The sequence below is a fragment of the Phlebotomus papatasi genome, chromosome 2, assembly GCF_024763615.1.
Source record: "Phlebotomus papatasi isolate M1 chromosome 2, Ppap_2.1, whole genome shotgun sequence".
Classification (NCBI taxonomy): Eukaryota; Metazoa; Arthropoda; class Insecta; order Diptera; family Psychodidae; genus Phlebotomus; species Phlebotomus papatasi.
The window spans coordinates 37,360,121-37,388,074 of record NC_077223.1 but is presented as its reverse complement, the minus strand read 5'-3'; the positions used below and the strand labels follow the sequence as shown (position 1 = coordinate 37,388,074).

Here is a 27,954-nt window from a genome sequence, read left to right as displayed (position 1 = left end):
TATATCAATTGAAGCTATTAAAATTTTTATTGCTATATTCACTAATAGAATTCAAGTATTTACTTTTATAATTTTCACCAGGCTAATGACGGGTTAATTCTTAGCTTGAATAGCAAGTTTCATAAATTTCGTCAAAAATGTTGATATATTTTTTTCGTCTTGTGATCTTTCTGAAGATACAGAGGAAGTGGTGGCGTACGTGGTGGTATTACAAAGAGGAAGTACTTTCAATCAGGATCTGCTGTGGATATATTAGCACAGCTGGGAATTCATCAGGCTTCAGATGGTAGTGTAAATTTTGTAAATACAAGTAGCCTTCTGCAGCAGCAGCAACAACAACAACAACAACAACCAGGGTCTTCAACTGCTGCAACTCCAACAACTCCATCAGTGCCCACGACACCAACACAGGAGGAGACCACTTCAGCTCCCTCAACAGCAGCCACAACACCAACGAGCAATCCACCAACGCTCGATCCTGAGGCTGGAATTGTTCTCAGTGGGAGTGATAAGTTGATGCAACCACCTGAGGAGCCACCGTATTTCCCGGAAAAATGGCCGGGAAAATTTTGTGCCTTGTGCAATTTGGGTGAACGGAGTCAGTTGGGACAGGGTGAGATGTTGCGTTTGGAATTGCGTCCGGATGAAACGGAAAAGGTGCCAATGGCAACAACACCAACATCCGATGACAAAGATTCGTCATCATCATCAGCGGTGGATGATAAGAGTCCAAGGGGAAGTGGTCCAGTGCCTCAATTGAGCAATAGACGTCAGAAGGGGCTCAATAAGTGCAAAAATCCAGTCATGACATCGGAATATGTTGATGAACTGGAGAAAATTGGACATATTGATCAAGTGGAATTTTCCAGTCTCTTCGATGGTGCATGCTTCTACGTCCATCGTTCATGTGCAATCTGGTCATTTGGGGTTGCACGTGAATCTACGGGAACTTTGAGCAATGTTGGCACTGTCATTGCACAGAGTCTCAGCCGAAAGTGCTCATTTTGTCAGCGCTTTGGTGCCAGTGTTATATGTAAAATGTCATGTCCAAAAGTCTTTCACTTCCCCTGCGTTGCTGCATCCGGAGGCTTCCAAATTATCCAAACCTACATTTCCTTTTGCAAGGAACACTTGGGACAAGTGCCTCTAGTCTGTGAGTTTCTTCTTTACCAGTTTCTTTTTAGGGAATTTTTCTTTAATGAATATTCCTTTTCTTTTGACTTCCCCCAAAAAAAAATACAAAAGGTACTGAAGACATTAACTGCAGATCGTGTTCAGGCTTGGGCGATGTATCGAATTTGATGATGTGCTCCATGTGTGGAGATCACTACCATGGCACTTGCATTGGTGTAGCTCAGCTACCGGGTGTACGCGCCGGGTGGCAATGTCACTCATGTCGCCATTGTCAAATTTGCCGATTGCCTGATGCAACGGAAGGGCGTTCGTTGGCATGTGAACAATGTGACAAAATCTACCATGCTCAATGCTTGCGACCCGTTATGACGTCCATTCCTAAATACGGTTGGAAATGTCGAGTAAGTAAATTATTTATTATATTTTTATAATTATTATTGTCAAATAGAAAGTTTGGGAAAAATCTGAGATCAACAACTAGGAATTGGAAGAAGTTTTTAGAATAGTAAAGAAAAAGAAAACAACAAGAAATTTAAAAAAAGACAGTATAAATCGCATCTGATGTCCAATCAAAAGTTGAAAATCGCTGCTCTTCACTGAGATTTGAAATTTGGACACTTTTAAAGCGAAATGAAAAAAGAATACGGGTTTTAATACTTTCGTCGAGGTTGCGACTGCCGCCGACTTAACAATAGCGGCCTGTTCATTGAATTCTTCATTGAAACAACATTTGCAAAAAATATTTTGTTTCCTATGATTAATTATTCTTTTTTAAATCATGGTTTTTAAAATATTGGATTGTTTGATTATGACTTGCCGCTTTTACATTATTTTCTGGTTTGGTAGCAAAACGTACAGCGTTTTCGTGTATCTGGTTGTTTTCAAATGGCAGTGAATTGATTCAGGGATTAGTTGAAATAAACCCAGGGAATGTTCATAGGCTCTTGACAGTAGATGAGTACACGACAAGCATGGATGAATGGGTTTCGGTGCCCTACAATCCGTTGGGTTTCAGTTTACGCGAAGGAAAATTTGAAGAATGAAACACGGGATTTAGATCTTTTTCTCGTCTTTTCTTTCCTTGCAAAAGATTTTCTGTCTGACTATCGTCACGTCAAAGCCTCAGTGGATCAGTTGGTAGAGTAGTGTATCTATAACTTTTTAGCAGTCGTATCGAACTAGTCCAGTGTGAATGAATGAAAAGTAATGCCAATGCATTGACAATGAACCTCCGAAAAAAGAGAGGCTGGTGCAGAAAGAAGTTTGACATGACGATATCTGTCGAGACACATCCACATTCACTGCCACTGATCCAATTAAGGCTGGTCTGATGCAATATAGAATAGAAACGGTACTATGTGTGTACCTCAGGCACACAGAAGCCGATATCCGAGTACACTCAGTCCCGGCATTAAGTCCTTCGGGATTATGCACCTGACGTTATGCAAGTTTACTTACTTTAGGGAGTCAATTTATGAAATCATTTTTGAAATACTCCTGAATATATACTATGTTGTGACGCGAGAAATTTGAAAACACTGTGCTTCTTTTGTAGAATAAAATTTAATTTCTTTTTTTAACCTAAATTTTTTAAATATTCTAACCATTTATTGAAGAACTCTGGTCAAAAAGTACTGTTTGTTAATGAATTTCCATTAAACAATGGAATCCTTTTGTTTTGACTACTTTTACTCCGCGCGAAATCTACGGACGATTCATTCAAAAGAAATCACCTGCGGGTATGAAAATTTTCTCGATGCATAATGCCATTTCGCGCGTTCGTTCGTGGTCTTTTTTTCTTTTCGTCTATCTGAAATAGAGCGAGGAAGACGCGATCAAGACACGAAATAACTTGCGCTATCATTTTCTGTAGCAGAGTATGGAGCTAAGGTATGGGCGAGATCCGCACACGCTACGCAAGTTGACGTTGCTCTTAACGATACCGCCCGTATTATAACAGAATGCTTAAAAAAGCACTTCGGTGGACAAATTCTATCCCTTAGCAGGAATTGCTCCACCACGGATGAGGAGACAAATCATTTCCAGTAGAGAGATGTCCAAGGTTCTTTCTGAACCGAGGCATCTTCTCCGTGGTCACAGAAAACCAAGAGTAAGGCTCAAGTCTCGTAAGAGCTTTTGGCACTATGTCAAACCACTTGACAAATCTCCAGAAATCGCTAGACTTAATCTGTGGAAGGAAGTCTTTCTACCAGATTTTGTCGAACTAAGGGAAAGCCTTCCTCCTGGTGGTGACTTAAACTGGAAAACGTGAAAGTCTCTCAATCGTTTGAGAAGCGGCGTTTGAGAAGCGGAGAATCGTTCGAGAGACAACAGGTAACAATGGGGTTTCTCCAATTGTGACGTATTATGTGACGTATTATTGTGTAGAGGAAGGGAATGGATGGGAGGAAAATGAGGGGCATGTTAATTGTCCCAGGGTCAACTTATGAGGGGTCCCTCGCAGGCCCAAAGTCTCTATCTCTAACCGTTTGAGCTCTAGGCATGGTAGCGGCTGGATGGATCAGATGGGATGACAGACAGACAGCCAGACGTAATTTTTCAGAAATCATCTGAAACGCGAAAATATGTTGAGAAAAGTGGTTCCCGAGATGTGTAAGGTGGAAATTTTGGATGGAGGGTTAAAATTCAAGGGATTACTGTTTTCTCTGTGAAGTTCAAGCAGTAAAATGGGAAAAATGAAGGCTTGAGTAAAGTTATGGAGGGAGTTCCTAATACGAGCTTCAGACCTAAGGCTTATTTATATGGTTTAACTACTTTAATTTGTTATCATTCACGACTCTTTGGAAAAATTTAACTGAGAATTGGATTATTAAAGATCTTCTTCTTCTACTTTAATTAGGCAAATGCCTGTTTTTTCCACAGTAGGGCTACGGATTATTTATTTTGTTTGAAGGTGCCATGGTACTGAGCATCAGCCGGAGTTGTGATTCCGATGTCAAAGACTCGTACCATCTTTTCGGTGGTCTACCTCTTGGTCTCGTAGTCGATGCTGAAGATTTTTTTGGACTCTTTTCGTAAGTCTAGTGTCGTCCATTCGATTCACATGATCTCTCCAGTATCGCCTTCTTGACCTTGACCATCGCACAATGTCCTGGACTTCACACTCCTCGCGAATATCTGAACTCCTCTTTTTATCGCGTAATGAGTAGCCGCATAATGTTATTAGAGTTTTCATTTCGGTTATTAAAGATAAGTAACCTATAAGATTTTCAAACACCAATACAATTGTTCGTTATTTAGGACTTTGAGACCTTCGGGGACTGGGCTAAACCTCTAGTCTGAAGACCGTTTAGGGCTTCATATCACTGTCTTGAACTGATAATACCCATGTGGACACACTGACGTTAAAACACTCGAAATTCCTAGTTTTCAAGTTGCTAGAAAATACGATTCCTTGGAATCTCTTTCGATTATTATATTTCTTATTCCGCGAAGTTTGAGCAATAAAAATAGAAGTAAAGACCATTACTTCCATACCTGCGGAAGGAGTCATCAAGCCCCAAAACGTCTGCACGGACATGAAAGACAGGAAGTACGATGTCATAAACCTGTTTTTGACATCGTACATACGCGTTTTACAGCTTTTACATGCTGTGTGATACTATAAAACTCCTCTTATAGTGAAAAAGCGGCAAGTCATTATTAAAACGCCAAATATCATTATCCAGAACTTTACACTTATAATCTCTTAATAATTATGTCAAATTAGCATCCACTTTGAAGAATTTGACTAAGTAAAGATCCTATTATAGTGTTGCCGTGTGTGTTCTGATTGTGGATCACGAACACCCGGAGCGGGTACATCTTCTCGATGGCATTCACACTACACCGTTTGTGATTCATGCTATCAGCAGCGCAATAAAGGATTTAGCTGTCCAATTTGCCATCGTGCCTACAGGGCAGCGGCATATCGTGAAATGGTGAAGTGCAGCTTGTGCAATAAGTAAGAGAAGCATTTGTTTTTTTTTTAAACTAGAAAGGGTTGTTTTACACACTTTAACTTTGTTGCAACTAGGTTTGTCCATAACACATGCGATTCAGACGCTGAGTTATCGTCTTACCATACAAAGAAGGAAAGTAATCCAGATTATGAATATGTGTGTCCGCCATGTAAGCAATTGGCACAGAATGGTCGTATGGTGGCAGCCATGAGAAGGGCTAGTAGTATCGATGAGGATAGTATGTCGGCATCGCAGGAGAGTTTGTACACGGATGATGTGGAAATGAGTGGTGATGGTGGTGGAAATGGTGGTGCTGGTGGTACGAGTGGTGGTGAGAAGGTAGTGGCAGCAACAAAAGCAAGTCCTGTGGGTGATGTGAGTGGTTACCAGAAGTATTTTTTTCAGTTGAATGCTGATTATGGCTTGGGCAAGGGAAAACCATATGCTGCCACTAAGATAGCTAAGAAGCGTCTTGGATTGTCGGGTTTTACACAGATGGGTCGTCCAAAGGGTGGTGGAAAATTTGGTTTGCAGAAACGTCTTCGGTACAATGAATTGTCACGCAAGAGGGGACCAAAGTCAAAGATGAGAGGTATATTTGGGGTACCTGGTTTGGGATTGCAGAGACCAACATCAGATGTAACTAGTAAGACAGATGAGGAACCAGGGATTGAGAATCGATTGGTATTGTGTTCGGCAAAGGATAAATTTGTTCTGACGCAAGACATCTGTGTGATGTGCGGTGCCATTGGAACAGATCAAGAAGGTTGTTTGATTGCATGCACTCAGTGTGGCCAATGCTATCATCCATATTGTGTCAATGTAAAAGTGACCAAAGTTATATTGCAAAAGGGCTGGAGATGTCTGGATTGTACCGTTTGCGAAGGCTGTGGTCAGCGCAATGATGAGGCCAGACTGATTTTGTGCGATGAATGTGATATATCATATCATATTTACTGCATGGATCCACCACTCGATATCGTCCCGCATGGCAATTGGAAGTGCCGTTGGTGTGCCATTTGTCAGAAATGTGGCACCAACGATCCAGGTTTCAACTGCTCGTGGATGAATAGTTATTCAGAGTGTGGTCCATGTGCTAGTCAATCAAATTGCCCATCGTGCGGTGATGCATATGCCGAGGGTGAATTGATAATTCAATGTACACAATGTGAGCGTTGGCTTCACTGCAGTTGTGATGCAATACGTACGGAAGAGGAGGCCGAGAGGTGCTCCGAAGAGGGTTACACGTGCGTTCTATGCCGTCCGCGGGATATACCACCGCCACATTTACAGCCAAAAGTTCAGCCACAGCAGGCTGTATTCAATAGAAGTATGTCTGGGTCACTAACGACCAAAAGTCCCGATGATAGTGATCTTGGACCAATATTGGCTCTCGATGGCAATCACTATGTGGACGGTGTGTGTTTGAGTGAGCATGGACTTGCTCAGATAAAATCCCTACAATTGGACAGTGCTAGAAAGCGTCGTCCGAAGCACAAAGTCAATGCCGATCCCACAATTGCTGACAAAGAAGCTGGCATCTTGGCAGCAATTGAATCAGTTGTTGCTGGTAGTAGTCATGATAATTCCCTTGAAGATGTCAAAGTGGAACCACTTGATCCCAAGGAAGAGGCTGAAATATACAAAGATGGCATGGTGTGGGATCGAGCAGATGCTAGTCCACCAGAAGGTTTTACACTCTACACCACTGAGCAGGGTACGGTGGTGTTGAGGAAGAAACGTCAGAGAAACCTCCAGAAACTCGGTATTGGGGGTTTCAATGTACGTAACCGAACATTGAAGAGTCTCAGCAATAAAGAAACCTTCGATGGCGATGACATAACAGATGGCATGGTACCACAATGGACCAGTTCTAATGCAGTCAGTGAGACAACTGACAAAAAGAAGAAGACAATAAGGCGAAAGCAAAAGAACAAGTTGATAGAAACCTATCCGAGTTACCTTCAGGAAGCATTTTTTGGAAAAAGCCTCCTGGATACCAGTAAAACAAAATTTGAGTCAAGTAGTAGTGATGATGAGGCAAAGAGTACAGTTTCTGATGACAAGACCATCAAACTGTCAATGGAGGAATTGAAAATGATTGAAGCGATGCGAGCAAAGCAGCAGCAACAACAACAAATGATCGATGATCAAAAGACCAGGCAAATCAATGCATTGAATACTTCACAGCAATCTCAGGATGGTACAACTGCTCTCCAGGCAGTGGGTACCGCAGCAAATGTTCCAAAGCACACTCAAATTGTTCCATCAGTCACCAATCCGCAACAGCCACAGCCAGCAACGGCAAATGTGAAGATGGAAATAATGCAGACAGCACCGAGTGCTGATGCTGCAAATAGTGGTGATGCTCTCAAGGATATCCTTCGACGGGAACTCCTTGATTCCGATCTCGTCAATACCATTATGAATGAGGAGAGGGATCTAAACAAGAATTCAGACAATCTCGATGAGATAACGGAAAATGTAGGAGAAATGCTACCATCCCCCTTCAATTTGGACTACGTTGAGGAAATCTTCAAGGGTGTTTTAACAGATGAATCTCAGGTAAGTTCAGAAACAAATTACATCAAATTTATTCTTGCTTACTACAAAATGCAAATGCAAATCAACTTTAACGCTCAGTATCTAACAAGTTTTACTGCAAAAAAGAAAAATCATGATTAAATGAAAAAAGAAACTGATTCCAACTTTAATGGAACAAAACTTTATTTAGTTTTAGTACATGAATGTTCTAAAAAAATGCCAAATGCAAACCGATCTTGCAGTAAAAAGGAAATATATCCAAAGTTATTTCGAATAATTGCATGAAAATATATTGCAACTTTTATAAGATTGGATTAAATTTAGTACATGAAGGTACTAAAAGCTGCAAAATACTAATGAATTTTGTAATTCACATTTTTACTCACTTTTTCACAAATTTTGCAGTACACAGTGTACACAGTAAATAAATCCGAAGTATTTCCGAACGATTCCATGTGGAAATTAATTAGAATTTTTAAGATACAACTTAGTACATGAATGTTCTAAAAAAAAAAAACTGTCAAATGCAAACCGATCTTGCAGTAGAAAGGAAATATATCCGAAGTTATTCCGAATAATTGTTTGAAAATATATTACAATTTTTATAAGATTGGACTAAATTTAGTACATGACGGTACTAAAAACTGCAAAATACTAATGAATTTTGTAGTTGACATTTTTACTCACTTTTTCACAAATTTTGCAGTACACAGTGTACACAGTAAATAAATCCGAAGTATTTCCGAACGATTCCATGTGGAAATTATTTAGAATTTTTAAGATACAACTTAGTACATGAATGTTCTAAAATCTGCGGAATACTGATAAATTTTGCAGTAAACATTTTAATCACTATCTAATAAATTTTACAGTAAACAGCGAATAAATCTGAAGTCCTTTTGAACGCTTCCTTAAAAGAATTATTTGAATAATTAGAATATAATTTAGTACACTATAATGTTCTAAAAACTGCAAAAGACCAATTAATTCTGTTTCCTGTAATTGTCTAAAAAAAATCACATGATTTTTCAAACCCTCACATAAAGAAAATAAACTTCATAGGACGAAACTTCATTTAGTACATGAATGCTCTCAAAAGTGCAAATTGCAAGTCAGTTTTTTTTAGTACACTCAGAAAAATAATCGAGTAAAACTTACTCGAATTGATGCTCAATTGACTCTTTTTCGTTGTGATTTTCGATTAACTATATTTTAGAATTGATTTTACATCTATTTAGGTGTAATATTCGGAAGAGTTGTTTTAACTTTTTTTTCCTAAAATTTTCATGACAAAAGAGTGTAAATAACCCTTTTTAAGTCTGAAAATAACTCGTTTTAAGAGTTAAATTAACTCGTTCCAAGAGTTAAAAAAATCTTTTTTGGAGTTAAAATAACTCATTCAAATCCAAAAATGGATAGATTTTGCAATTTTATGTTTTTTATATTAGAATTTTTCTTATTCATATTTTCTTGATCTCAAGTTCTCTATATTCCGAGCGAAATATCACGTATGATGTCCGCATATGTCTTCATGAAATACTGTTAGGCATATTTCTAGTTGATGTTCCATATGAACTTTGTCACATGAAAATCTTCTTGACTGAAGTATATTCTTAAAACGAAAACACTTGAGCATATACTTCAGTCGAGATGAAATTTTATATCGAAAAAGAGTAATAATTACATCGATATCCGACGAATTAATTCAACTCGCACCAAGAGTTGTTTCAACTCTTATTTACTAAATTTTACAACGAAAAACATTAGCAATTACATCGATATTCTTCGAGTTAATTCAACTCGACGATAGAGTTGTTTTAACTTTTTAGGTTTTTTCTTAGTGTAAATATTTTTTTCTTCCTGTCTAACAAATTTTCCAATAAAAAATGAATTCTAATTCTAACGATTACATCCGAAAAAACTTCATTTAGTATAGAAATGTTCTAAAAAATTTTAAAGTCAAGTTTATAGTTTACATTCTTACTCATTATTAAAATTGTTTTGCAGCAAAAGAGAACAAGTCCAAACTTCTTTAGGCCGATTTCATTCAAAAAGCAAAAATTTTTTTTTTAAAGACAATTATGGAGAAAATTCTTTCATTGTACTAAATCAAATATGTAAAATTTTTATGTAATAGTAAATATTCAAAGAAAAGTAATAAGGCGATATATCATTGCGATTTCTAGACTTCTTGAAACATAGAAGTGGCATTTAATTATAGATTTTAGGAATCGGAGTAAATTAATTAAACTCTGACTTCGTGAAATAAGGACCTTCCCTCGGTTCGATCATTGATCCATTTATATTTTGTTAAAAAAAATAGAAAACGAATTTTCATTGTTTATAAAACTACAAAAATAAAGAAAGATGTTATTTAAAGCAATGGCAAAAGATAAGAGGAAAAGGAATAGAGAAAAGAGAAGTTTCATAACCTAATTTTTTCATGAATTTTTAGCATTTTTCTTCATTTGTATTTTTTTTAGAACAAATGCGGAAACATTGATTAGAAATATTCAATAAATAATTTAAATCCTGTTCAAATATTTTCCCACAGCAAAATTTCTCTAATCTAAAAGTTCCCCTTATATTCCGCAATATTTATTAGTTACTAAATGTAAATTATAAAAAAAAACACTTTAAAAAAATCGAAACTCTTCCTAAGCAAGAAAATTTCTGATTTGAAAGTATTGTGAAATTTTTGATTCTTTTCAACGATTTTCCCGATTCTTTGAAAATGTAAAATAAAAGGACTTTTAGTACTTTACGAATTTTCTAAAGAAATGTTTTTAGGGGTTATTTGTTAGTTTAGTACAAGAGATTTTCATTACTTTTACTGACTTTTTTCAGCATGGATATTAAGTGTGTCAAGATTTTTTTAGATGTTTCTTTTTTTTGATACTTTTTCAAAAAGATGAATTCACTGTGTCATTATAATATTCATTGCCTCTTGTTCTAAAAGCATTTTTGCGTGAGTTATAATATTATGTTAGCGCGAAAAGCATAGCATGTCATGTTTTTAATATCTTTTTATTAAATTTTTGCTTAATTTTTATTAATTTTCAAAAGAAAAATTCTTGATATTTAATATAAGTTCATTCTGAAAAATAATGTGCTAAATGACTGAAAGTTAATTTAAATTTATAAAAGTAGTCAGACGTAAGTTTTAGCCATATGGTTTAACCTAGGGGAAGTGTGCCAAATTTCGGCCACTTTGAGTGTAATTTCGGCCATGCAAATAAATTAATTAAAATTATGTATATTATCTTCGAATAGTCAATGAATTCATTTTGCTTTTGAGTATTTATTCATTTTAGGATGTACTAACACAAAGACCGTTAAATTTTAGGTATAATTTGTATTTAAATTGCGTTATAAAAACTCAGTGTGGAAAGAGTCTTACAAAACATGTGACAGATCGATTGTGTTTCTAGCAGTCTTCTGATTTGTGGTGAAGTGCAAAAGGCTTTCCTTCGGTGTTTTTCATGAAAATTGATTAGTTTTCGTTAAAGATTGTTTCTGTTTAAAAAAAAATAAAATTATGAATGTAATCTTCGAACATTCATAATTTTAATTATTTTATTTGCATGGCCGAAATTACGCTCAAAGTGACCGAAATTAGAAGCTGGCCGAAATTTGGCACACTTTCCCTAAATGTTTAACCGTTTTTCGTTTTCATATTGTAATATTTTTTTAGGGGTTTCGGCCGAAATTCCGAAAACTAAATTTCCAAAGAGTATTCTACTCATTTTATTCTCCGTAAGATTTTGATCATTCTGGATTTTGGTTTTCTGAATTTTTACCGACAGCGTTCTTTTAAAATAAATTTAAATCGACATGGTGGATTTCATAATATGCCATGGAAATGCTTCATATCTTCAAAATCTAAATGTTTTGTTGCGTTGCTTTGCTTTTTTGTGCTTCAATCAGTTTGTGATTAGTCTTTTACGACTGAGCAATAAATAAATAAAAATGAATGTTGTGCGTGAAATTGCATAGGAATCCCAGGAGTCACTGTTGACAACAACGGGCACAGCAACGTACTCATCAACAATTACACAACATTCATCAATGCAACAACAATCTCAGATCCATGGCAACAGCATTCCACAGGGTCAGCAGCAGCAAGTGCCAATGCCAATGGGCATGAATATGATGGGTGGACAGGTGGATGCTGCAGCATCCCAGCAACTGCAACAAACAATGCACATTCAGCAATCTCAGAGTCTGGTGCAGCAGCAACAGCCGCAGTCGACAATGACGATGACTATGCTCAATCAGCCGGGAAGTGGGCAGCAGCAGAGTCAGCCAATTCAACAGAATGTCATAGTGCGTTCTGCAGGAAATCAACAACACATGGGGTATCCAAATCTATCATATAATCATTACAGCTATCGAAGGTAGGGAATGGTCTTTTGGTTGTGTAATAATTTCGCACCAGCCTCGAATATTTTTGATGACCACCAAAAATAGTGTGTAGAGCACCTCAATTACCATGCCATCAATACTGTAGTGAGAATATTATATGTGGCAGATAAACAATTATTATTTTTTTTTAGTTTCAAGGCAATTTTATTTGTTTTTTTTATGTTTTAATCCAAAAAAATATTACTACTATATTAATAGGTAGTAGGTTATTTATGTTTTGTTTTTAATTTATCATTTAAATTTTATTTGTTTTTCACTTGTGCAATTTAATTTTTCTGAGTTAACTTTACTGGAAGGTTTTTTAATTGGACTTTTTTGTGGAAGAAAGTAGAATTTTAATGGTTGAAAAATTTTCCTATGAATAATTTAGGCCACGCCCCTTTCAGAAAATATAAAACGTCGGTTGCATCAACCGTAATCGTATCTGCTTTTCTTTTATATATTTTCGTATCAGCATTTGACTCAAGAGACGACGCGACGTTTGTATCGTAGCTTGTATCAAATTCAGATACAACAACGGTTGATGCAACCGACAACAAATCAACTGTAGTTGATTTATGTTTAATTTTCAGTAGTAGACGAATTCTACAACACTGTGAGTTACGAAGAGTAGATGAGTTTTTTTTCAGTGAGAAAATTTAATTTAGTTTTTGAGTGAATCTATATAGGAGGAATTTGAGTCTAATGAAATGGAATAGGAAGCGAACGGAGAAATACAGAAGACTCTTGCTAATTCGGCTCTTTCAAGACCGGGCTACTTTTTAATTCGGACAGCAGTTAAATTAGAAAAAAGTTTATTAACATTTTTCAAGTTTAGATTATGATTATCAAATGAAGTAAATATTCTTAAATTTGCCATGGTTTGTCTTATGATGTAATTTTATATTTTTAAGTGGTTTTCATGAAATTTACAGTAAATATGTGGTGTATGCAGATGAACAAAAAATCGTTGCATTCCAAAAAGTTTGTCGCCCGAATTTCTCTAATTCGGATGACATTTCGGTCCCAAATGCCCGAATTTGAGAGAGTCTACTGTAGACATTTTCGATTCTTAATTTCTTTAACTTTACTCAACGTTTCAACGATTAATAACTTCAATAGGTATGGAATTGGTCACACAGGGCCGTACTTCATTACTGACGCAGACCTGTGCTCGTTAAAAGTCGTGTAATATCGGAAATTTTGTGCTGATACAGTGCCCGCTTTCTAATCCGGATCGCCGTAATCCGGACAACTCACGACGGTTACATTTAAAATAATTTTGAGGTTATGTAAGAATGCGTGTTCAGAAATAAAAATGAACTATCCTGTGATGTTTTTGTTTAATAAATGAAGTATAATAGAATAGACTTCTCCAATTATGTCTTTTTAATCTTCTTTAAAAGTTTTATTCTAATTCTACAAAAAAAATTTTGTATTATATTTTCGAGACGTTGAACAAATTCAAAAAATCCATCCGGATTACGAAGCGGACATCTGTCATTTTGTCCCCCAATCATCCGGATTACAAAGCGGTCACTGTAATTTTAATGGAAATGACAGATAGCCATACTGGTAACACTAATCCCGCCCATTCACGTTGCCATGATAAATATTTTTGCGCCAAAAAGACATAACAGACATAAAAACTCATATAGAAAGAAATTGTCTTCTTGATATCTTTGGCGGAAGACGGATAGTGCACTACACATCCTTTTACTTGAATCAAGTAAACTTGAGAAATTATCAAGTTTTAAAAGAGGAAATTTACCCAGAAAATTTAATTTTCGAGAATTAAAAAATTAAAATGTTTTTTCTCGCATTTTTTGCATTTATTTGTAAAATACGTGAATATTGGCCACGCCTCTTATTCCGTTTTCTTTAATAAATCGGTATTTTTTGAATTTAATAAAGTCACAAATTTTTGCTTTGCGTAACTATTTCCAGTTCCAGTATAATGGAGATTAATGGATAAAAAATGTTACTTCAAGAAGAGGAGAAGGTATTTAAGAAATAGGTATGGTTTCCAAGTAGGCGTGGCCTTAATAAAATGTGCTTCCTCCACGTACTTTTCTCACTTTTCAGGAAAACGCATTAAAACTGTGGTTTATATTTACCTTCATAGGCGTCACAAAAGATCTTTCAGGAAAGGTTTCGTTAGGTAGAATATTTTTTTAAACTGATGTCATTATTTTAGGCCCCTCCCCAATTTAGTATGTGAGAAATACGGGGACTGAATTCCATGGATGTCAACGAGGAAACTGCGAATGGCATATTGGCTGTGTCACGGTGATCAGTCATACTCTGATAGACAAATTAAGCAGCAACATACAATAGAGAAACTTGGCTTCCTCGTTATCTAACCTAACCTTTACAATCAGAATATTTTAGCTGAGATTCTTTGCAACCGCAGCATTTGTGATCCTAGGTGAACTCCGATCTCGTCAGATTGGGCCCAAATTTTGGATTTACACGTTTCAACACTAATACATCACGAATATCATGTGTGCTAAAAATCGATTTTCGTGGACGTCGTGTCCCGCTCCGTCTAGAGCCCGCTCTAGCTCTAGGGTCCCGTCCTGAGTTTTTAAATGGCCATATCTCCGGTTCTAATTGTCAGAACTTGAAAAATTTTGGTATTTTGGAAAGCTCTCGTGAAGTACAGTAGACTCTCGCTAATTCGGCTCTTTTAAGATCGGGCTACTTTTTAATTCGGGCAGCGGTTACATTTGAAAAAAGTTTGTTGTCATTTTTCAAGTTTGATTATGATTATCAAATGAATCAAATAGGTTCAAATTTGGCATGGTTTGTCTTAGTTTTGATGTGATTTTGCATTATTGAGGGATTTTCATGCAATTTACGTTATATATGAGTGTGAAAACTCAATATCTATATGCACATGAATAAAAAATCGTTGCATTTCAAAAAGTTTGTCGCCCGAATTTCTCTCTAATTCGGCTGACATTTCGGTCCCATATGCCCGAATTTGAGAGAGTCTACTGTACTTAACCCTTCTGAATGACACTTCAATTTCATCCGATTTAATCGAAGGTCCGATTAATCGAAAAATCGATTTTCGAAATTTCGATTTCGAATATTTCGAAAACTAGACGATACTTTTTCTTTAAATTTCAGTATGTTGTAGCTGAGGTCGAGACCTTTTCAACGGTGGATCGCACTCCTCCCTCGATCTTCCCTGACCTGAGCTATAACCAAAAATGTCTTGACCGGACCATATTTTCGTTGTTTATGAAGCGATTTCGATGAAAATTTAGTATATATTGTATCTGAGATCGATATCTTTCTAATGATGGGTCCCATCCGTCTCTACACAAACCCACTGTACCCCGACCGACCCTTACTATATCCATAATGACCGGACTCTATCTCTAATATTTATTAACCGATTTCAATGAACTTTTTTTTCTTTCGTTGGTCTTCTGCACTCAAACTATTTAACCCATTCCTTACCATGATATTATACTTCATACACAAATTGAGTAATTTTAGATGATTTATTCCTCGGCAACTGCTGTCCGAATTTCTGTCGGAAATGGATTTTTAGTAACTTTAAGTCTTTTAATTACTTGGGAAAAATAGTCCGACAGAGATGAAAATACATTTTGTTTGTAGTGAATTAATGCACAGAATTTAAATTCAGTGACCGTTAAGACGTGTGTTTGACAGGGGCTCCCCGCGCCCCCATAATAGACAAAAAAGTGTCTTTTCAAAAAAATCATCTATTAATCTGTAACAAACTAATCCCAAAATATGAATATTCTATCTCAAGTATTTCTGGTACATTGACTGAATGGGTTAAAATAAAAAATAACCAGTGATAAGCCCAGATAAACTTATGGTAGCTGAGATTCTTTACAGGTGACCTCGGAATACGTGCAACTCGGGGTGCTTGCAACTCGGAATCTTTGAAAATTCGATTCTGATTTGAATTTTGGGGGTAGGGAATCGCGTCGAGCCAATTTTATCCATTTCAACCGACAAGAACAGTTTGCTCGACGCGATAATTTACCCCTAAAATTCTACTCAAAATCGAATTTTCAAGCGCTCCGAGTTGCACGCATTTCGAGGTCACACTTGCACATTAAAATTTTAATAAGATTCACATTAATTGTCGCTGGTGAGAGTCCAAATGTGTAATTTGTGTGTTTGAATCATTTTATATTCAAAATTTGATTTATTTGTTGATAAAAAGGTATACTTGGCCCGCAAAATTTGATATAAATTGATTTATAGCATTAATGCGAAAAATTAATGCGATTTTCTCTTTAATTTTTTAATGTGAAAAATATTTATGCTTTAGGTAAATTTAAACATATTTTTGCAGGCCAAGTCCACTTCTTTATCAACAAATAGAAAAACCCCAAATATTAAGTGACTCAAAGACACAAATAACATATTTGGATGCTCACAAGCGACAATTAATGTGAATCACATTAAAATTTTAATGTGCAAGTGTGATAACGCCGTAAAGAAGATTCGAACCCAGAGTATTTGCATGATAGAGCAAGTGCTTTGCCTCTTTATCTATTGCATTCCCTAGATTAATGATCAGTAAAGGTTACTTGAAAAGTGTCGTAGTTGCCTTTCTATTAACGCAGAGCTCTTGAAAAGGCGTGGCCTAAATTTCCGTGAAAAGAATTTACTCATAAAGTCAAATACTACCTCCTAGCAACAAAAATAACTGAAATTTATAAAAAAGTGTCCAGTAAAGTAAATTTATTATTTACGTGTGAAATTCCAACCAAAATCCATCCTGCATAATACACTTTGTGTTTTAATTAATATTTAATTTTTTTTTAGATTAATTGTTTTTAATTTGAATATTTTTATTTGTTATGTAGCAATCAATTTGGCCCCGTGTACACAGAAACTATGCAACAGCAGCCCCAATGGGGACAACCTATTCAGTCTGGTATACCGAGTATTGATTCAACGATGGGAATGTCTGTGGCAGATGATTCACTGTCAATTGCGGCAACTCCTGCCACAAACAATCAAAAGACATCCGATCGCATGAGACAAGATGAAAGTGAGTTAATCAAGAGAATAATCTCCTAAAGCTTTTTGTTTTCTTTGCAAAAAAAAATATCAATTGTTTTTTTTTCTAGTTCTTGGGGAAATGGCAACAATATCAGCTGTATTGTATGCTAATATGAATCATCCAGAATTAAAATCCGAATATCCAAATTGGACGGATCGTTTTAAGCAGATACTGAAGAAATGGAGAGCCCTGTCAACGGAAAATAAACAACCATTTCTGCAGAAGGCGCGCGACAATCGTTCAGCTTTGCGCATGAAAAAGGCACAACAAGTAAGTTTAACATATTTTTTTGTGAATTATTTTGTCTATGAAAAGCTTCCCCATCCAATACTAAGTATTCGAATATTCCACTTGTAAATCCCTTTCGTATTTTATCAAAATATTCCTCTATGCTTATCATTTTGTCATCACTTAGTATTGGAAAATTTGATTCCGTATCACATTAGAGATGCAATAATGAAGCTATCAATGAAGCTTTTTACTGAAAAAGGAACGTCATAATTCTAGTTACAATAATAAAATATTTAATTTTTTTTTAAAAGTTAACGTACAAAAGTTTTTTCCGCACTAAAAAAAAAAGAAAACTTCTACAGAAAAATAAATAAATAAAACCAAATAACTCGCTGAAAATTAAGTTTCATTTTTTTTTCAAATTAATCTTTTGAATGAGAATGCGAATATTCATTTTCAAAGAAAATCTAACAAACTCAGAAATATCTTTATATTTTATTTATTTTTTTTAATAACAGCATCCTCCATGTTTTAACATTATGTTTTTTCATGTCTTTATGTTATCTTCTTTCAAATGTATGCGTAACTAACAAATTTATTAAAAAAAAAAAAACACGGGATCACATTAAGAAGGAACATATTTAAAAATTGAACTTAATATCAGCACAATCACTAAAGAAGTTTTTTTAATATTTATTTTGTTTTGATGTTTTTCTTTTTCTTCAAATTACCATGCAATTTTCTTTTCCGTTAAAAGTTAAAATGTCCCAAATGCAAAATCGAAAAATTAAATTTGTCCAGTGCACGAACATTTGTTTTTTTTTATTTTAGTGATAAAGTGAATTAACATTTTCACCCTTCATAAATCGATTTTATTAACCGATTGACACAGCTGTACTCATCGCTTTTGTTCATTAATGGTTATTTAAAATATAGGGGAAAGCGAACTACTTTCGGACGACTTAAGCTTCGGACAAATCATTTTTTCCTAAATATGTTTTTAATGGAATTGACCCAATGGTTCTTTTTAAGGAAATTTGAGGAACTGGAATAGTTATTAAATTATAACTTTATAATGAATTAAATTCATTAAAAACGTGTTTAAAATAAAATAAATTTTTCGAAGTTCAAGTCGTTTGAAGTTAGTTTGCTTTCCCCTACGTTTGTCCAGTCACTGCCAAAACAAGCTAAATTAGTTGATATATTTTTTTGAAGAGTTCTTGTTCTTTGGAAATTTTCTTTTTAATCTTCAATCTTTTATAAAACTGAATAAGAAGGATACAGTACACTTCTCTAATTTAAAGGATACTATATAAATGTATTTGCAATATTGTGACACTCTCGAACACTTCGTCTTTGAAATCACTTTCACTTCACTATATATTTTTTTCTTTTCGTGCAAAAATGGAATTTTTTTACATTGAGGTTTAATACATGCATGTATTGAACTGCGCCGCATTTGAATGCAATAGCTCCATAAAACGGACACTGGATATAATTTATTTATCGATTGATGCTATTACTTATCTAAAGATTTTTATGCAGTTCCATAACTAAATATTTTAAGCAAATATTATGCAAGGAGATAGTATTAACACTCTATAAGGGGTCTAGGTCAAAACCCGAATAGCGAAAAACTCGGACGTCAAAATTCAAAACAAAAAAATTCCCGAAAGCCAAAATCGCGAATGGGTTGAAATTTGGAATGCCTGAATGGCCTGAATGGGACGAAATCCCGAAAAGCCAAAATCCCAAATGAGTCGAAATTCCGAATAGGCAAAATCTATACTGAATCAAAATCGCAAAAAGCCAAGATCCCGAACACTAAAGTCTGGGTCCAGACGTCAAAATCCCGAATAGCCAATATCCCGAAAAGGCCAACCCGAACGCCAAATTCCCGATTGTCAGTCCCTAATAGTTCGAAATTCCGAATAGTCAAAATCTTGACTGAATCAAAACCTCGAAAAGCCAAGATCCCAGACACCAATGTCAGTAACGCCAAAATCTCGAATCCTCTCATTCAATAATAACCTTCCCGATTTGAGAGCTCTCTCCGGTTGAGGTTTTTTCTTTACTGATTCGAAGGTAAATCAGAGAGAACTTAGCTAAAAACCCGTTGAAAGTTCGAACGTTTAAACCGAAGAGTTACACAAAAGTGAGCAAGTTCCTGAAAGGGCATATATCTTAATAAAATTGCAATTCAAACATTCTGCCCTCTTGAAAATTCATAATACTTCACTAAAATTCACTTTTAGCAGCAAACATTTGCACACTGTTTGTTGACATTGTTGACGATTGAAGTGCCAAGAATATCGATATTCGAAATGGCAGAACAATCAGCGCTAAAGCGGCGGGTATATGAACTTGCACTTTAGGCTTCCGGTAGATTTTCGAATAGGTGTGGCTTGGGTTTGGAGTTGCTTTGTCTCTTCGAAAGGTTATTACTGAACGGAGCCAATAGGTCGAAATTCGAAATCTAGAATAGACAAAATTTCAAAAGACCAAAATTTCGAATGGGTGGAAATCCTGAATAGCCAAAGTCCTAAATCCTCTCGTTCAGTAATAACCTTCCCGATTTGAGAGCTCTCTCCGGTTGACGGTTTTCCTTTGCCGATTCGAAGGTATATCAATGAGAACTTACCTAAAAACCCGTTGGAAGTTCGAACGTTTAAACACCGTTTAAACCGACGAGTTACATATGAGTGAGCAATTTCATAAAAAGAACATTCATTTTAATACAAACGTTCTGTCATTCTGAAATTCCACAAAACTACACAAAAATTCACTTTTTGAAGTGTCAAAAATATCGAAATGCGAAATGGCAGAACAATCAGCGCTAAAGCGGCGGGGTATATCAACTTGCACTTTAGGCTTCCGGTAGATTTTCGAATAGGTTTGGCTTGGCTTTGGAGTGGCTTTGTCTCTTCGAAAGATTATTACTGAACGGAGCCAATTAGTCGAAATTCCGATTTGCTATCTTTTTAAAAACTTTACAGTCAAGTGTGCTAATCCGGGCGCTTCGCTATCTGGATCGTTTATGACTAATCCACTTACAATATTATTTTTATTTTTATTTCCGTAATATAGTCACTACAGTAACATAATATAACTATTCAAGTTTGAGAAAAAGCAAAAAGTAATATTTTTATCCATTAAATAAGTGAGTGTAATCGACTCATTTCAATTTTGTGCCAGCTGGGTTCTTCACTAAAAATTTTCTAGCAGTGATATTTTCGCTAATGACAACTGGTTGATTGAAAACATTTATTGTTTTTTTTTCCTTATGAAAATAAGAATTTTAAATCCAAAGGTTTAATTAAAAGTGAATTAGCGAAAATGCGACCCAGTTAGTGCAGGCTGATTTATTTCAGTATTATCATTATTTTATAAATTTTTTTTAAACATTTTTGATAATTTTTTTTATATTATGTTTCTGAATGAAACAGTGAATAATTCTATGGATTTAAAAGGAGAAAAAAATAATTTCGTCAGTCCAAAAACAAGCGTTTAAGTAGCACTCTTGGGAAAACGATCCAGTTACCCCACCTTACCATATTAAAGTCTTTTTCCTCGTAATGACACGTTTCATTTGAGACAACGTATTTTTTTTACCTTCCTATATCCTAGGTCATTAGCAAAATATTGCCATGTATGACCGCCAATAACGACTGTCTGGTGTATGAATTGTTCTGACCCTTCTGAGCCAATACCGTCAATTTTTGACTGTAATCCCGGAATATGGTTTTTAGTATAGTGTTCAAAGAAATGTTTTGTAAAAATGTTAATAACTTCTGTGGAGGAGTGGTATTTTTTTTATAGACGAGAGTCCTTGTAACTGTTCCCGTGATTGGTTGATTTTAGTTGGAAGTTTTGATTTATTTCAAAATATTTCGTATTTTACTATTTCCTTGCAATATATATGTTTCCGTTTTAGTTATGGAATCTCAAAATAATTTCAATTTGAATGTAAGAGAAATGTTTCCAGACGACCATTATTGTTACATGTTATACAATGTTTAATAATACATGTGTTATGACTGATGTCTGTGTCCCACCGTAAATACCGTCATTTTTATATCCCTTTTAAGTAACTGCCACGAAGAGCCTTTGTATTATTCGCAATCCTAAGAGAGGGTCGCTGTAAAAATTAAGATTTGCATCTATTGTCGTTGTAACTTTACGTGTTATATCCCTTGTTCAAGAAAAGTTTTACATATATCAAAGAAAAATATATTCTGGAATATTTCTCCTCAAAATGTCCCTGATTATAACTGAAATTTTAATTTTTGAATTACACAGAAAAAAATATATTTTGTAAAAATGTTCGCCAATATTTGTGAATTCCTATGGGGGACTTACGAAATGCTCGTGAATCATATAACCCACAAATAAGTTCGTGAAAGTTTGTACTTTTTTTCACAAACATTTTTTGTAACATCATCACTTGACGAGCATTTTTGTACTCTTATGCCCAGCGCACAATAACTTTTGTTTTGTAAACATGTTTTTGATATTTCAATGAGAGTAAGTGAGATCTGAATCTAGTCATCTCGCTCACTCTCATAAGAAAATTTGAAAACATGTTTACAAACAAAAGTTATTGTGCGTTGCGCATTACAAACATTTGTTTGTAAATGTTAGTAAACACGCAAAAAATGTTCGTAAAATTTTGTCATTTGTTCGTAAATGTTTGTTTTCCTGCCCAACAATTTACGAACATTTACGAACAAATGACAAAATTTTACGAACATTTACGAACAAATGTTTGTAAGAGTACAAAAAATGCTCGTCAAGTGATGATGTTACAAAAAATGTTTGTGAAAAAGTACAAACTTTTCCGAACTTGTTTATGGGTTATACAATTCACGAGTATTTTGTAACTCCCCCATAGGAATTCAAAAAGATTTACGAACATTTTTACAACATTGTTTTTTTCTGTCTAGAAAAAAAGAAAAGAATTGAGAATAGTGTGGATAGTTTTGTTTGTTTTTCTTTTTGCTTTTGGAGATGCAAAATTTTCAATAGCCATCATTATAAAAAACAAAAATTGGTTATGGTTCTTTGTGTTACACATGACATCAATTTGAAAAAAAAAAAACCAAACAAAACTCCCTAGGTTCCCTCAATGTCACCCAAGGACACTGTCCATCAAACGAGCAGCACTGGAAGTGCAACGATGCTAAGTGCTATAGCATCAGATGGTAGTTCAGAGGCATCATCTGGTGGGGATTTGTTGGTGCAACAGCAACAGCAAATGCAGCCAAGACTTGGTGGCAGCCAGACACAGCCACAGGTTGGTGGAGGGCTACCACCGCATCAGGGGGCGACGGTATCACAGCAACAGCCGTCGCAGCAGCCACAGCATATGCATCATCATCAATTATTAGAGGTGCACGGAAATTGTGGGGATGGAAAAAATGAATTAGATGAATTAACCGCATCTACTACACAAACTAATACCAATATTCATAGTGCATCAAATAACACAAATAATAATAATAATAATAATTCCTCTTCCTCTAACAATGTCATACCACCTAATGTCACATCCTCAGAGACACCCCCACCATGTTTGTCAAAGAGCACATCCACAATACCAACATTCACATCAACAGATTCCCCATCCACAACAAATTCCACATCCTGTGCTACGTATAGCAATTACAGTAATTCCCAAAATAATTTCCAGCAACATGTAAATTCGGTAGAGCCACAATTTGATAGTAGTGTTCAAAGTAGCAATAGTAATAGTCAAGTAGAAGAACTGACAACAGTACCAACAACATCTGGTTCAAGTCCAGCAAGTACAATGGATATTGATTTGGGATCAACAACATCATCCATTTCATCATTAAATGATCATGGTATGATGGATGATGAGTCAATTAAGTATGAAAAGGCACCTACACCGACTAGTCAGGGTGCTGTAGCAACTGCTACGACAACCGCAAATGTTGTCAATCAATCAACAACTGTTGGTAGTAGCACAACATCAACAATTGTTCATTCATTTGCAAATGCCGCAAATATTGCCAATAGTTTTATCAATATTTCCAATTTGTCATCAAGTAGTAATTTGAATATTACACCAATGGCAGCAGCTGTTCTGCCAGTTGCCCAAAATACCGTTCCTGTGATGGCTAGTGTGACAAAACAGTCATTTAGTACGAATTTAATTGTATCACAACCTGTGACACATTTTATGAAGGCCCTAACATTGAGTAGTGGTGGAGCTAAGAGTGGAATTTTTGTGCCAAATGTCATTGCAACAAATATTTCACCACAATTTACGGTGCATCATCATCATGCACAACATCATACGTATGGGTTGCATCATCATCATCATGGTAGTAGTGGACCTGCTCCGAATGTAACGGTCAATCCTAATGGGAATTTCAATACAAATCCAAATTCTGCCCTAAGACCGGGTACATTTCATGGGCAATTTCGACCATTTCTCCAACACAATACATTCAGTATTACGGGAAATTTGCATCATCCCGTTTCGGGGTCCATACAGTCCCCTATTCTAGCGGCACAACTGCAGACAATCAACCAAATTGCTACGAATCAAGCACAACAACATCATGCTGTGAATTTGCATGAACACGGAAATGGTGCACATTCTGCACAAACCGTTCAAACATCTGGAACTAATACCATAATTCACTATCCTGCATCGAATGTTGTGATGCAACAACAACAACAACAGCAACAACAACAACTACAACATTCTGGTCAATTTGCACAACAAATTGAAAGAGCACCATCTAGATCACAGAGTCCATCAACATTTAGTCCACAGTCTAGTAAAATGGAAAATACTCGATCAGGTGGTACACAACAGCAATATTTCAATATCAACAATGATCAACAAATTCGGGTGTTGACACCATCGGAAATTATGAGAACACTACCATCATTGCCAAATCAGGATTTATCAACAAGTTATGATACAACACCAGCTATTTCACATCAAATTTCTGTAAATACAGCCGTTGTTACGATGACAAGTTCGGTGATAGCTAAAGAAACAACACATAATTTGTTGCCAAGTGATAAAAATTCCAATGGTACATATACAAGATCGAGTCACTATCATAGTTCTTCTTCTTCCACTATTACTACAACTGATAATGCTACTTTGACAACAACTTGCTCTACACCAAACACATTAACTTCTTGCTCATCCCCAATTATCTCAGCTTTCTCTGCTAAAAATTCACAAACACCACCCTCGACTCCGAACACCACGTCTTCTACGACTACGTCAATTTTGCATCAAACGGTGAGAAACACGAAAAAGCGAAAATGTGTTCTTGTTTCTGAACTATTTTTTTTTTAATTTGAATCTTCTTTTTTTCATACTCTTTTTCCGTTTTTTTCTTATTGATATGAAATTGATTGAAAAAAAATTAAAGACAGGATTACACAGAAAAAATTATTTTGTAAAATTGTTCGTAAATGTTTGTGAAATCCTATAGCAGACTTACGAAATGCTCGTGTATAATATAACCCACAAACAAGTTCGTAAAAGTTTGTAATTTTTTCACAAACATTGTTCGTAAAATGATCATTTGACGAACATTTTTTGTACTTTTACAAACATTTTTTCGTAAATGTTCGTAACACAGTAAAAAATGTTCGTAAAATTTTGTCATTTATTCGTATTTGTTCGTAAATTTTTGTTTGTCTGGCAAAAATTTACAAACAAATACGAACAAATGACAAAATTTTACGAACATTTTTTAGTTCGTAAACACGTAAAAAAATGTTCATAAAATTTTGTCATTTGTTCTTAAACACGCAAAAAATGTTCGCAAAATTTTGTCATTTATTCGTATTTGTTCGTTAATTTTTGCCACGCAAACAAAAATTTACGAACAAATGACAAAATTTTACGAACATTTTTTTAGTTCGTAAACACGTAAAAAATGTTCGTAAAATTTTGTCATTTGTTCGTATTTGTTCGTAAATTTTTGTTTGTCTGGCAAAAATTTACCAACAAATGACAAAATTATACGTACATTTTTTTGTGTGTTTACGAACATTTACGAACAAATGTTTGTAAAAGTACAAAAAATGTTCGTCAAATGATCATTTTACGAACAATGTTTGTGAAAAATGTACAAACTTTTACGAACTTATTTGTGGATTATACGATTCACGAGCATTTCGTAAGTCTGCCATAGAATTTCACAAACATTTACGAACAATTTTACAAAATATTTTTTTTCTGTGTAGAAAATGTAATTTGTTCTATATTCGTAAAAAATATTTTATTTTTGTTGAAAATTTAGTTTTATTTTTCTACAAGCTTTTTTGCATTTTTTTCTCAAATTATTTTGAGCTGGATATTTTTTATTGGTTACATCATTGAACCTTAAATGAAGGAAAAATAAAGAGAGATTAATTATTAAATTTAATTTTTTTTAACTTTATGGGTTTTTTGAATAATAAATGGGTTCTTAAACAAATTATTTTTGCATAATAGAAAATAAATAATAGAAGATATATTTTTGTTAAATGGAATTTTTGCCATCTCTTTTGAAATTGTTATCTTCCTTTTTTTGATTGAATGAATATATATCGTTTTTTTTATCTTTTAACTCAAAAATTTAGATTTATTTATTTACAAAAAAAAAAGAAATTGTGATTTTTGCGTCTTGCTGTATCGCATGTCTCTTGAGATAATTTTGTTTATGCATCATAAATGCTCTTGTTTTTCGAGGCGAAAAAAAAGAATCGATCCTCTTTGCAAATTCAGAAGATAAAAGAAACTCTTTCCCCCCTATTTTTGTTTTAGACATTGCTGGAAAATTCTATTTGGAAAGTTTTCCCATCAATACCCCAACACACAATCCTATTCATAAAATTCCCTCAAATTGTGTCTCGCATTAATGTGAATTTCATTTAGGTGATATGTTTAGAGAAAGTATTTTAGTAGGAATTTATTAGTTTTGTAGTGCTTTGCATGATATCTCATTATTCTTTCTAATTAGATCAAATGCATTTTGAAAGTCTGTTTTTTTAACAACAAAAATATCTAAATTTACTTTACACGACTGACTTCAGAGGCTGGAGAGAGATGTGACTAAAGGGAAGAACTGATAAAAGAAGTTTAAGCCCGTGGCGCCATCTAGTAGGCGCCTATGTGAATATTTTGACATTTATATTTGTTTTTTGGTTCAAAGTGACTAGTTATACAGTAGATTCTCTCTCAAATGGGCATTTGGGGCGAAATATCATCCGGGTTTATCGATAGATTTGGGCGTCAAAGCCTTTGTAAATTCCACAAAAAGCGCTCAATTATAAAGAATTACGATAAAATAGGAAGAACTACAGCGAATTTGAGCAAATTAGCTTTATAATTAAATGTGAAAATTGTCAACAACATTTTTCGCCCGATTGAAAAAGAGCCGATTGAGCGAGAGTCTACTGTACGTAAAGTTCTACGAAATCAACACAAATTCAGTAAAAGCAATCTTTTTCACTCTATACTCCCTGGCAAGTGGCCTTCAAAGTTGAAGCCACTTTCTCACATTTACATACAGATTCGTATGAAAATTTTTCTGCATTCGTGACCGTTACACGATATATGTCACAATTGAGATGTGCCTTGTATACAGGGCTGTGTGCCTTGTAGAGAGGGATAAATATTCTATATTTCCATCTAAAAAGTTTTTCGAAACTCGAAGTATAAGCTGAGTTTGGAAGCAATTTATGAGTTGGCTTCAAACAGCTCCATATATAAAAAAAACCTTTTGCCAGGGGGTAGTTTTCACTGTTTTGAACATTAAAAAAATCCGCGAGATGGCGCTGATGTCAGTTCTAAAATTAGCCACGCCTCTTTTCAGCCTATGAATATCAGGCAAAAAAAAAACTATTTCAATTCGTATATAATTTGACATTATTTAATTTCTAATACTCATTTCTATATTTCATTTAATTTCATTAAAAAGAAAAGAATTTCTTGAGATTATTTTTCTTCTTTAACTTGACTGAAAAAAAGCCATTTACTATAATTCTCATTCAATTAGATTTCTAATAATTTTGCGCAGTTTTTTTTCCTTTGAATTATAAATAATTTGGTCACATAGCACATTCAAGAAATTTGTAAAAAGAAAAAAATGTACAGAAATCAATAAATTTCACTTTCAAAAAGTCTCTCTCGATAGAGACTCTGCAAGTGCATTGTGCTCAAATATTTTATTATAATTTAATGAATTTATTTACTTTTTTAAAACAAAAACACAATTCAAGTAATTTGCATGTCTCTTGAAGAAAATAAAATTAATAGTGTATTTATATTTTTTTTCACTAATTCTCAATTGAAACAGAAATTAGTGTAGTTAAAGTAGAAAGAAGCATTAGATATTCTTTTAGAAGAAATAGAAATGTATATTAATGGTGTGGTATTGATAATAAAAAAAAACTTTACAACGTGACATAATGATTTATTTGCAGGATCAGGAAAAGATCAATGCACAGCAGAAGACAATGCGAGAGCAAGAGCAAGAACGTCAGTGGAAGCAATTGCAGGCAAATAGAGCTAGAGAACAACAAATGCAACAACTTGTTATTCACAATCAAGGTGGTCAAGGTAAGGTCATTAAA

The 27,954-nt window shown here is 34.7% G+C and overlaps 1 protein-coding gene across 11 annotated transcripts in view; it reads left to right on the top strand.

Moving 5' to 3' along the window:
- LOC129804070 (histone-lysine N-methyltransferase 2C) overlaps positions 1 to 27,954 on the top strand; it is a 76,079-nt gene that overhangs the window by 13,566 nt on the left and 34,559 nt on the right. For 6 of the 11 annotated variants that reach the window (XM_055851089.1, XM_055851090.1, XM_055851098.1 and 3 more), the window contains exons 3-11: positions 177 to 1,153; positions 1,246 to 1,535; positions 4,908 to 5,098; positions 5,171 to 7,661; positions 11,637 to 11,998; positions 16,907 to 17,094; positions 17,174 to 17,376; positions 22,454 to 22,726; positions 27,805 to 27,940. In XM_055851089.1, coding sequence (XP_055707064.1) covers positions 177 to 1,153; positions 1,246 to 1,535; positions 4,908 to 5,098; positions 5,171 to 7,661; positions 11,637 to 11,998; positions 16,907 to 17,094; positions 17,174 to 17,376; positions 22,454 to 22,726; positions 27,805 to 27,940 — 5,111 coding nt within the window. The remainder of the gene's footprint in view (positions 1 to 176; positions 1,154 to 1,245; positions 1,536 to 4,907; positions 5,099 to 5,170; positions 7,662 to 11,636; positions 11,999 to 16,906; positions 17,095 to 17,173; positions 17,377 to 22,453; positions 22,727 to 27,804; positions 27,941 to 27,954) is intronic. The other 5 variants (XM_055851095.1, XM_055851094.1, XM_055851093.1 and 2 more) reach the window with 5 other exon arrangements.